The sequence below is a fragment of the Lynx rufus genome, unplaced genomic scaffold (assembly GCF_022079265.1).
Source record: "Lynx rufus isolate CCGP_SWC_20201006 ecotype Redwood Valley unplaced genomic scaffold, mLynRuf1.p SCAF_18, whole genome shotgun sequence".
NCBI lineage: Eukaryota > Metazoa > Chordata > Mammalia > Carnivora > Felidae > Lynx > Lynx rufus.
Genome location: NW_025814832.1, coordinates 40,825,194 through 40,837,359, shown reverse-complemented (window position 1 = coordinate 40,837,359; position 12,166 = coordinate 40,825,194). Strand labels below are relative to the sequence as shown.

Below are 12,166 nucleotides of genomic sequence, written 5' to 3'. Positions count from 1 at the left end.
ACTTCCCTTTCCAGAGAAAACCTCTGTTCAGCACATAGCCTTTAGGACTTCTTGTATGCATATGTGTGTGTATGTGTGTGTGTGTGTGTGTTATTTTTGTTGTTGTTTGTAAAAATTCTGCACAAGCACATTTCTAAAGCTACTTTTTTTTACTTGGTATTACAAGGTGGAATTCTCTCCATGCCTCTGTGTTCCTCTCCCCCATCCCTCTTACAAAGGAGTCAGCTTCATGCAGGGTGCTCCAGGACACGATTTTGGCCCTGTCTCCAGGCGTCACGGGACCAGGGGATGATCTCACTGGGTACGCCATCTGCCCTGGCTGGCCAGAGGCTGCATCGGGAGGGCCAAGGGGGCACCACGTGTCGTTAGATCTAAAGTGGGGTGGGGCTCTGTGCCCTGTGAAGACTGTTTAGTCTGAAAGTACAAACAGGATCAGAAAGGTTTGGCTAAATTAATGGGTGATAAGGTTGTCATGATAATAACCACAGGTGGAGCTTACGTAGTGTTGTCCAGGAGCCAGTGATGGTCCTAAGCACCTGACACATTAACTCACTTAAACCCCACATTTTATGGACAAGGCAGTGGAGGCTCTGAGAGGTTGAGTGACTCATCCAAGGCCACCCAGCTGGTAAGTGGAGCCTGGCCCTAGTGTGTGTGCTTGTGCTTGACGCCCCTGTACCACACGGTCATTGACTCTGGCACTGATGCCGTGTCAGGGCACCTTTGTCAAGGGAGGAAGTCAGGGATGGCACGCCTGCCCAGGCGTGGCATTTCTAGCGTGTGGTTCTTGCACCCTTCCGGGACGGCGCTGAGCTCAGGCTGCTCATTACTGAGGGACAACTGCTAATTAGCAGCAGCCTCCCGCCACCTCCCTCTCCCTCGCGTCTTTCAGAGATGTCCTCAGACTCAAGAAGTAGAGATGAAAACATCGTAAAAACGACTGCCTTTCCTCCTTCATTCTTCTCTTGCCTCCCTTTCTCCTCTGTGGCTCCCATCTAATGAAATGTCCCGGCAAACTCCGGCCTCCCACCCCACCCCTGGGCCCTGCTCCCAGCAAGCCGAGACTTGGTGCCGCAGGGGTTCGCACGCCCTCTCTGAGCCTGTCCGTCATTGTCGGGGCACCTGCATGGGGAGGAGTGGGGGGCACAGACCCCCTCGTTCTACTTTTGACATTTACCTTCTCTCCACCACTTCTGAGACCTTTCCGGAAGGCCTCCCTCGTTCTTCCTCTTCTCCCCGGGCTGCCCCGATGCTGCCTCTCCCCTCTTTGGGCCGTTATTCCCCCTCCTTCAGGGCAGAGGCACGGCCCAAGGCCCTCACATTGGCCCCTTATCTTATCCCTTCAGGCTAAGCCTCCTCTTTCTCGTCTTCAGGTACCTTCTCCTGTTCATAACTCACCTGTCATGACAACAGCATCTTACGTGAGTCCAGAACAGTTCACTAAAGTGCTCTCTCTCAGGCATGTTTCCATTGACCTTCACAGCCACCCTGTGAGACAGGTATCATCATGCCCATGTTCCAAATGAAGAAGCCGTGGTACCGAGAGGGCAAATGACTGGCCCAGTGTCAACCAGCTAGTGGTCCCTACTCAGCCTCGAACCCAGGGCTTTTGACTCCACACCAGGTGTCCTTTCCACCCAAATCCATGGAGAGCTCTCAGCTGAGAACAAGGGTCCCTCAAGAAGATTGGAGCTGATGCCTGCATCTCAGAAGCCATGGGCTCAGGGAGTCCAGCCATTCATTCAACTGATCAGGTTGGACTCGGTGTGTGTCACAAAAGGAGTTGGGGTTGAGCGGCCTCTAGGTGCACCTGTCGGGGAGACACAAAGATAGCATCTTAAGATCAGGAGACCTTGCTTCATGGAGAGCCCCAGGGAGGGCGGCGAAGCAAAGCATCCTCCAGGCTCACATTTGGGCTTAGAGTAGAGGGGCAGGGTGGAGGCTGCCTCCCCAAACCCTGCTGTGAGGGTGAGGCCGGGCAGTGTTCTCAAAGTGCCTTGAGAAAGGGGCAGCCAGAGTGCCATCCATCAGTGCCAGTAATGGCTAATGGTGCAGCAGGTGCATTTCAGAACCCATGATGCTCTTTGGCACATGGCCCCAGGGTGCCTCTGAGAGGCTTCCTGGCATCCGAGGCGCTGCTGAGGCAAGAGCCTGACTGAGGAGTCCCATTCATCAGATGTGGCCACGTCTTCCTGAGAAGCCACTCTACCCTGCCTGGGGTCAGTTCTGGTGCTCAATACCAGCCGACTTCCCATTCCTGAGCTGAGCTTTCTAGCAAATGGCCACACACCAGACTCTGTCCCCAGCTCTGCCACGATTTCTAGGTCCGTTGGAGGTCCCTCAGCCTCAGCCTCTCTGTGTCTCAGTTTCCCCAGCTGCAAAATGGAGCTAAGATTGGACGCACGCACCTCGCAAAGGTGTAGTTGGGGCGGTTCCTCCTACATTAGGACTGTGCAGTGGAGCTTCATGGTTCCTGGTGGAGGTCTCCAGAGACCCACCCAATGTCACACGCACCCAGTGAGGGCTAGGACTACACATTCAAAGCCACATGCGGCCTCCCCTACTCCCCAGCCTGAGCAACTGAGCCTCAATACATAAAAGGGAGATAAGATAATAACGTTCCCTACTTCACATAGGTTGTGGGGAGGATTAAATGAGATAACAATGTGTAAACAGTGCCTGGCTCTAGAAATACCCATTCTTCCTAAGGGATGATTATGGATGGCTAAAAAAAGTGGGGGGGGGGGTCAAAGTTTCCCCCACCTCAGCACTTTTTAAGTGTAATCTTGTGTTGGTTTGTAGACTATTTGCTGCCTGTTGGAGCTGGGAGGCAGACACAGCTGTGATGCTACAGATTATATCCACTAAAGATCAACCAGAAATAAAGCTTATTAATACAGCATATTAAGTGAATAAAATAGGCTATAGAGCATAGTCTCATTTAGGGAAAATTCTATGTGTGCACAGAAGAGGTGTCCGCGAGGAAGTTCCCTAACAATGTTAAAAGTGGTTATTTTGCTTTACTCTTTCACATTCTCGTATTTAACTTTTTAATAATGACTATGAATCACTTTTATAAAACAGTGCATTCTCTCTCTCTCTCTCTTTCTCTCTCTCTAAAGATTGAGTGGTTTTCCCAAGAAAAACAGTTTTTTTTGCCCTGATTTTCTTGGCTGACATCAGAAGAAACTCTTCCTTTTCCATTTGGTGCTCTGAGTTCAGGGGATTCATCTCAGGTAGAATTAAAGTGGTGGCCAGGGACATTGGCAGTTCCTGAACAGGACAGAGGCTCAGCAGCCTGTCTCTACCACCCATCAGGATGTCACACGACAGCACTGTCCTCATTGAAGGCTAATCAAAAACTTACCAGAAAGGGGGTTGGAGGGAAAGAGACTGCGTTTCTGTAAACAAAGGCCACCCAAGCCTGACACATCACCCAGCCAGATGTTACAGCCCCATTTCACTATACCAGCCGTTACAAAGGAGGAGAGAAGGCTTTAGTGAGCAAAATAAAATGAAATAAAACAGAAGCCTTAAGCTTAACACTAGAACTGTCCTCTCAGACACAATCTGTGAATTTTCTTACGATGGTGGACATTAGCCAGTTGACATCAGCCATGACACATTGTGTGTGCACAGCAGCACCACCCCCCCCCAAAAAGCAGCCTTCATTCATGCTTTCATACAACTGTTGATTGTTCTCTTTGGATGGACGCCCAGGATTATTCCATTTTCTTCTTACCAACCTAAGTCTTCCCTCACTGTGAGCTCCTTTATCCTCTCTCCTCTTAATTTGGCAGTTATGCTTAAAATCTGGGTATTTTTTACTATTGTTCAAATTTGGTTCTAGAACATTCTGTGGCACACTGTGCTATGATGTGACCATGAGCTCACATTTTAGTGCTTCTCTGAGGGAGGAGCCATGTCATCTTACCCTCCTGCAAGTGAGGACTTCCCTGTGCCTGTCTCTGTGCTGGGCACCACCCATGGGGGGCAGGGGAGGTGAAGGCGACACAAAAGGAGACGCGGCCCATCAGACCCTCACAGTTGGGACTGGCTGTTAGTGAAGGGCCTCTGAAGCATCATGGTTGCCAGGAGTCAGCCTGAAGGGCGCGTTGATTTAAGCCCTTGAGACTCTTTCTCTTCCTTTGGGTACGGTTGGCTCCTTGCTTCTTGAGTAGAGGGATTTCCTAATGACCTGGGACCCAGACTTCACCTCACTCAACCCATGAGATGGGGATGCATTGCCCTTTCACTAATCTCTGTCTTAAAGTAAAACAGTTGGACCATAAGCACTAAAGAACAGAGTCTAAATACAAAGAGGAAATTTTCTTTTAAAAAATTGTTTATTTTAATTTTTAAGAGTTTATTTATTTATTTTGAGAGACAGCACAAGAGGGGGAGGGACAGAGAGAGAAGGAGAGAAGGAGAGAGAATTCCAAGCAGGCAATGTGCTATCAGCCTGATGCAGGGCTTGAACTCACAAACGGTGAGATCATGACCTGAGCCGAGATCAAGAGGCAGACGCTTAACTGACTGAGCCACCCAGGCACCCCCTAAAGAGGCAATTTTCACGGGAAGTGACAGGTTTAATTTAGTTGAGCAAGTGTCCTGGTATTCCTAATCTGGTATTTCAATCACTACTGTATTTAGTCTCCGTTAACAGACTGCTTAAGGAGGTGAGACTCCGTGCCAGGCCACCTGGGCTTTGAACCCCGACTCTATTACATGCCTGCTCTGAGACCTTAGGCAACTTACTCAACCTCCCTGTGCCTTAATTTCCCCATCTGCAGAAGTAGGCGTAGTAATAGAGACGGGTGTATGAATTAAATAAGTCAATACCTGGAGACACTTGAAACACGGCTCCTGTCATTATGAGGAATCCTGTTTTCCACCCTAGTGCACTGGCTCGTTCCTGATGGTACAAAAAAGGGACCAGAGCAAAGGAAAAATGGGATGCAGGAGCCAAAAATAACCTTGAGGAACAAAGTTCACTGGAAGGTTATTTTTAGATTCTAGATTATCTCTACTTGATCTTTCAGCTATCTGAGAGAAGAGGTCCATTTAGGGTATTTGTTTTTTTAATGGCAGCTTTATTGAAATACCTATGGTGCCGTGAAATTCCCCCTTTAAAACGTACAATTCAGTGTTTTCAGCATATTTGCAAAATTGTGCATTGTCACCACTCTCTAATGGCAGTGTGGGATTTTTAAGCCGAGGGGGTCCAGGGGCTATCACCCTCTGTCTGAACGGAGCCAGGGAACCGGACGGGCGATTCCGCTTTCCGCTGAGTCACAGCAGGCACCCCGGCGGGGCCTGCGGTCATTGCTCCGGGAAGCCCGCCGCCCGCCAGGCGTCTGCTGCCCCCTAGCGAGGCTGCTGCTTGGCCTGAAACACCCCTGCCCTTGAGGTGCGCTCGCGGAGGTGAGATTCAGACTCTCAAAGCTCGGTTGGGATCGGGTGGTGAGTCTGCCAGCCCTGAGCACGGAGAGCCAGGGTTGCCCTCCGCTCTTACTCCAGCCCGGACAGCGTCATTTCGCCCAGTCCTGGAGGGGAGGAGAAAAGGGTTGTGCTCTTTAGACTGTTGGGAAGGCACCAGTAGGAACCAGTAAGATACAGTAGCCTCGAGATGGGTTTTATCATCAAAAGATCAAAGTTCAGACCCTGCTCTGCCCCTTGCTTGCTGTGTGACCCTCAACAGGTTACAGAACCTCTGAGCCTGCTTTGTCGTCCAGGGAGTGGAGACAATGATTCCTCTCATGAGGTGGTTGTATTACAGAGAAACTCTCCCTCTCTCTGAAGCCCCTGTGACTGGCTTATAGACAGGGCTCACATAAATAGATGCTGTTAATACTCCAAAGCTGCCACAAGGGTGTCCAGTGTGGCCCTGGCTTATCCAAGGAGCTTTCTAGAACCTGAGTTGCTGATTACCAAACTGCATTGCTGTGGGTAAGAAAATGAGGAAGAATAGGAAGGATGGCAGTAGGCGCAGGAAGGCCATTTCGTCTTCCTCTACATCAGGTGAAGACTACCCTAGGTCAGAAGAAACCTACAGACCCCCGGGGGAACCGTACAGGAGGAAAGACCTGGGTGGGGAGCGGAAGGAGGCATCAGAACTGCCAGGAGTCCACGTCCCAGAGGGCAGCAGGGCTGAGGGAGCGGTATTCGAATCTTAGTAAGGTCCCAGGCTGCCTCAGTGGTCTTGGGCAAGTCATTTAGTCTCTGGGGGCCCTTTACCTGTCTCGGATTTGGGTCCTGCCCACCTCTCAGGTTTGTAGCGAGCCTCGATGTCGTCATGGAGAAATGTCCAGGAAAACAGCAGATGAGCTCCAAATAGTGAGCAGGGCCCCCTGGCGGTGTTTCAGAGGTCACCTTTCATCTGGACTAGGTGCCTGGGGTTCCCTCATCCACCACCGGACACCTCAAAGGGCAGCCTAGGAGGATCAGAAAACAAAGGTACCTCTTCAGGTAAGCTGCATAGAAGACGTGAATTCTGCCGGGCAGAAAATTTGCTCCGTCTTGCGGCCTGCGGAGGTCCTATTCTTTGGGAGCAAAAGGGACCCGGGGTCTCACCTACACATCTCTGTGCCCCATGGGGGCCCAGCCTTGGTGAAATGAGGAAGAAGTTGAAGATTGCCTGGGGGGCCCTGCCCTTCTCTTTCTTCTACCATCCCCCCTTCCTGTCCACACCTTTCTCCTCCCTCCACCCCAATTTCACCATTATCCGATAAAAGTCACAACGAAAATTCCGTGTTAGCTTGTTTCCGAACTTGTAATTTATTAAAAGACTGCAAGTATCCATCAAAGGATAAATGGGTAAACACAATGTGTTATGTCTGTACAACGGAATCTTATTAAGGAATGAAGCCCCAGCACGAGCCACAACATGAAGGAGTCCTGAAAACATTAGACTAAGTGGAAGAAACCTGTCACAAAAAGGCCACATATTAAATGATTTCAGTTATCTGAAATATCCAACAAGGGTAATCCATGGAGACAGAAAGCAGATTGGTGCCTGGCAGGGGGTGGGGGTAGGGGGTTCAAGAGAAACCGCTTCATGGGCACAGGGTTTCTTTTGGGGGTGATGAAAATGTTTCCAAGCTAGTAAGAGATGATGGTTGCACAACACTGTGAATGTACTAAATGCCACTGGATTGTTCACTTTAAAATGGTTAATTTTGGGGGCTCCTGGGTGGCTCAGTCAGTTAAGCGCCGGACTTCGGCTCAGGTCATGATCTTGTGGTTCGTGAGCTCAAGCCCTGCGTCGGGCTCAGTGCTGACAGCTCAGAGCCTGGAGCCTGCTTTGGATTCTGTGTGTGTGTGTGTGTCTCTCTCTTTGTCCCTCCCCCGCTTGCATTCTGTTTCTCTCTCTGTTAAAAATAAACATTAAAAAAATTAAAAAAAATATATATATATAATGGTTAATTTTCGGTTGTGTGACTTTCTCCTCAATCAAAAGAAAAAAGAAAAAAAAGACTGAGTAACCACAGCCCTGATTGGATTCAGGGATTCTGGGATTCTCTTTCTCCTTCTCTTGCTGCGCCTCCCTCTCTCTCTCAAAATAAATCAACTTAAAAAAAAAAAAAAAGTGGCCCTTTTTAGTTTCCAGGTTTAACTCAACCTTTGTGCCTTTCCTACAATTTCTTCCCCACCTCCCACCCCACTGCCCTTAAGTCACTGCCGGGGAAAACAGGAGGTAGGAAATGAGGGCGGGGGTGGTGGGGTGGTGGGAATTGGTTGATTTAGAAGAATAAGAAAGCAGAGTGCAGCCTTAAGAAAACAGCTCCCAGTGTGTTTATTTTCCTGTCTGTGTGTCCCTCTTAGATTACAGGGATCCGTGGGGTGGTGACCATGTCTCGTCTGGGCTGTGTACCCACCTCGGGGGTTGTGCTTATTTTTGTGTTTTCAGTCTGCTGTCCTTGGCTGCAGGTCTTAGGGCTGGGATGTGTGGCGGTACCATTTATTGGAAGAAGAGAACTTTAGTCAGCGAGCCCGTCTGTGCAGGGCATAAGTGGAAGGTGGGCTTTTGGGACTTCTCGACTTAGCCAGGAGCTGAATGTGGCGAGCTATAGTGCGTGTGGGTCCCTGGTGTCTCACGCCTCCCAGGCTCCTTTGAAAGAACCGCTTTCTCTAAAACCTGTGATTTTAAAATATCAGCAACAGGAGCACCTGGGTGGCTCAGTCGGTTGAGTGTCCGGCTTCAGCTCGATGATGGCTCACTATCTGACGGTTCGTGGGTTTGAGCCCCGCATGGGGCTCTCTGCTGTCAGCGCAAAGCCTGCTTCAGATCCTCTGTCTCCCTCTCTCTCTGCCCCTCCCCCACGCTCTCTCTCAAAAATAAATAAACAATAAACATTAAAATATGAGCAGCCACTGAATTGGGGGCAAACTGACCTCAAGAGTAGGGAAAAGAGTAGAATGCCCTCCCTCACCCTTGCATTCTTCTCCTGCAAACCCTGCTGAATTCTTCCAGCTTCTTTTCACAAGCTCATTGATGAGAGATTTTCTGCTAAGAGATCGCATCTGTCTGATCGAGGCCCAGAAAATGCTTCTCCCGTTTATTCCCCTGGAGACGTCGAGGGGAACCCATCACTTCGGGGCCAGTTCCAGCATTGGAACGGTGGCCTGGTCACCTCCACTGAGGAAACCCAGAGCCCTTCATGAGTCGTCAGCACGATGAGGGCAAGGGTCCTGTTCACAAAGGACAGCAAGACGTCGAGAGTGAGCTCAGCACCAGAAAAATGCAAATGACACCCCCCTACCTCCACCCAGAGAGATTTGGGAACCGGAATAATTGGAAAGACACACACTATGCTTTTGGGTAGGAACGCTAAATATTCTGAAGAGAGCAATTGTTATCATTTTGGCACAAAATATAAGCCCAAAATCCCAATGGAATTTTGAGAATTTGAGAAAAAATGTTCTAAAGGACACCTGGAAGAGAAAACATGCAAGAAGGTCAAACAGGGGCACTTGGGAGGCTCAGTTGGTTGTATCCGACTTCGGCTCAGGTCACGATCTCACGGCTTGTGAGTTTGAGCCTCACGTCAGGCTCTGTGCTGACAGCTCGGAGCCTGGAGCCTGCTTCGGATTCTGTGTCTCCCCCTCTCTCTGCCCCTCGCTCTGTGTCTCTCTGTCTCTCAATAATAAATAAATATTAAAAAAAGAAAAAAAGAGGAAACCAATACATCAGAGTTTTACTTGTATATCTCCATCCACCATGTTTCAGGAGGGGAAGCTTGGTCATTGAAAGGAACTGATCAAACCTAAAGAGCAAAACCATGAAGCTCAACTTCTCAGCCTTCCCTAAATCTTTAGCTGCAGGTTGAACAAGGTGCCCTGAGCTGGCTGGCCTGGCTCACCTGGGCCAGTGTCTCTAGCCAGTCTGGGAGGCCTTGAGCTTCTGGGGCGATCCCACCGCTCCAGGGTGAGGCATCTGGTGACTCAGCCAGACGGAGTGACTCATGGACCAGTCTTGGGGATGAGCCATTGGGCGGTGACCGGGGACGCTCCGAGAGGCTCCACCAGGGAGGAAGATGCTATTTCCTAGAGCTGAGTGGGGAGCAGTGGTTTCCTCAGATAATGGAACTAGTCCCTCTTAGAAGAGGGGTTCTGATGTTTGGGGGCTTTCTAAGGGAAACAGACCATTAGGGTAGAGGTCCTGCTAAGCTCATTCTTTTTTTTTTTTTAAAAAAAGAATTCATTTTGGGGGCACCTGGGTGGCCCAGTGGTTAAGAATCTGACTTCGGCTCAGGTCATGATCTCATGGTTGGTGAGTTTGGGCTGTGCACTCTCTCTCTCTCTCTCTCAAAATAAATAACATTAAAAAAAATAATAATAGCATAAGTAATTTAAAAGAACAATATCGGGGCACCTGGCTGGCTCAGTCACTAGAGCATGTGACTCTTGATCTCGGAGTCATGAATTCAAGCCCCATGTTAAGCGTAGAGATCACCTAAAAATAAAATGTTTAAAAGGAAGATAACAAAAAGAGGAGACTCAAATTACAGAGATAAAGATGAAAAAAAAAATGGAATAAGCCAAAGTAGGATGGATGAACCAGAATAAAATGGCATACTCAAAAATCTAGAATTCACAGTTATGAATTACTTTTAAAATAAAGCACTAAATATTCTCAATAAAGATGAGAACAGAGTATGAGCAAATGACTTTCTAGTGCGTTCTGTGGACGTGAAGTACTGTCTCCTGCTGGGGCTCTAGGGGGCGATGTGTGCATGTGTGTGCATGGTGCTGTTAGGGACTTCTGAGCCCGACCCCCAAGAACGCACACCCGAGAGGTCTGGTGGGGGACCCTGAGGTGAGTGGAGGCCCAGCCCTGACCTCCGGTGGGGGGGGGGAGGCTGGACAAGGGTCAAGAGTCGGTTTGCCTCGCTGTTGCCTCGTGATGGAATGATCCCATTGAGTCTCTGTGCGTCATTTTCCTCGCTTGCTGATGGCGCCCCTCTCCTGATGGGCCTTACATTTTAAATGGGAAGAAAAATAAATAAGCAAGCTACTAGTGGGCAGCATTTGTATTTTAATGAAGTGGAAAGAGTGCTGGGCATCACGAGCCAGGCCCGGGAACCTGCCCACCTGGTGGTTCTGAGTATGAACTGATGTGATGCAGGTGAATTAAAAGTGCACATACGCGTAACAGGCAAGGCGGATGAGGTTGGGCATCCCTCGGGGAGGGGATGGGGGGGCGGAGATCTGTCTGCCCCCGGGAGGTGGGCCCTCTCTCCCCGCCCCCACCCCCATCCCCCTTGCGTTTCGACCCCTCAGCTCAGCTTGCCCGCCCTCATCCTCCCATCTCCCTTCCCCAGGTGGGCCTTGACCCAGGATGGCTGAACCCCGCCAGGACTTCACCGTGATGGATGATCATGCTGGGACGTACGGGACGGGGGAGAGGAAAGACCTCCCCTCTCAGGGGAGCTACACCCTAATGCAAGACCACGAGGGTGACGTGGACCAGGGCTTGAAAGGTGAGTGCGCAGCCACGCATGCGCAACAGGTGCCTGGGGGGGGGGGCAGGGCGGGGTTGGCGTGGGTGGGTGGCCGCCAACCTGCTTGCTCAGGAAGGGGCTGGCCCGAAACAACAAGCTCTTGAAAGGAATTTTAAATACTTGATTGTGTTGGGTTGTCAGTAGAGTGAAGCCTCATAATTTGAAAGGGCCAAGATAACTCAAAATGTGAGGCCGTTTGGAAATGTACCCTTCCAAAGAAGAGTCTGACTCGTGTGTGGACAGTGGCATGGCAAAGATTGCAAGGGGCCTGTCAGTCTGATTAATACCCGGTGCTCTCTTGAGTCTTGAGCCCAATCTATTCACGTTTAGATCAGCAGCATTCATGAACATGAAAAATACTGGGCTTTGTATCTTATTTTTATCTCCTCCTTAAGAGCCTGTCTGGGCCCTCTTTCAGCAAGGTCAGTGCTGAGATTCCTGCTGTACCTATACTAACAAACTGGATCCTCTAAACCTCTAAATATTCTTTTTTTATTTTTAAGTTTAGTTATTTATTTTCAGAGAGAGAGAGAGCGCAAGAGTGCACAAGTGGGGGAGGGGCATAAAGAGAGAGGGAGAGGGAGAGAATGCCACACAGGCTCCTTGCTGTCAGCGCAGAGCCCGACACAGGGCTTGAACTGATGAACTGTGAGATCGTGACCTGAGCCGGGCCCTTAACCGACTGAGCCACCTGGGCGCCCCTAAACCCCTAGATATTCTATAATACAGTCTTTGGGCCAAGTTTTCTCGACCTCCTCCTCTCCCCCACCAAACACCTGTGTTTCATGTCCACGGAGTTTGGGGAGTCCCATGGAGGGCACCAAGCCCTCTCTCCTGCTTCTCATGCTGTCCTCTCTGTCATTGGCAAGTGATACCCAGTGTAAGAAGACCTCCATTCCTGCCCTCCAGACCCATTACTGAGGAGACAAAATAGCAAACAGCCTGCTATTCTCTTTCAGTGCTAAAAATAATAAAAATACTTTGCACCCTGAGGTGTGGAGCAGTGGCTGGAGGCGGTGGGGCTCCAAAGTGGGAAGGGTGCTCTTCTGGGTGCATCTGTCTGGGAAGGTTCCCTGCAGGAGGTAGGGTCACCAGGAGGACCCCTGGGTTGGGGGAGCACGAGGAATGATAGTCCCTGCTCGCAGGACTCATTGTGGGGCCTG

General features: G+C 50.0%; 1 protein-coding gene across 5 annotated transcripts in view; it reads left to right on the top strand.

Annotated features, from left to right (window-relative positions):
• Positions 1-10,840: 10,840 nt before the first annotated feature.
• MAPT (microtubule associated protein tau) overlaps positions 10,841-12,166 on the top strand; it is a 45,827-nt gene continuing 44,501 nt past the window's right edge. For all 5 annotated transcript variants that reach the window (XM_047081684.1, XM_047081683.1, XM_047081680.1 and 2 more), the window contains exon 1: positions 10,841-10,982. In XM_047081684.1, coding sequence (XP_046937640.1) covers positions 10,841-10,982 — 142 coding nt within the window. The remainder of the gene's footprint in view (positions 10,983-12,166) is intronic.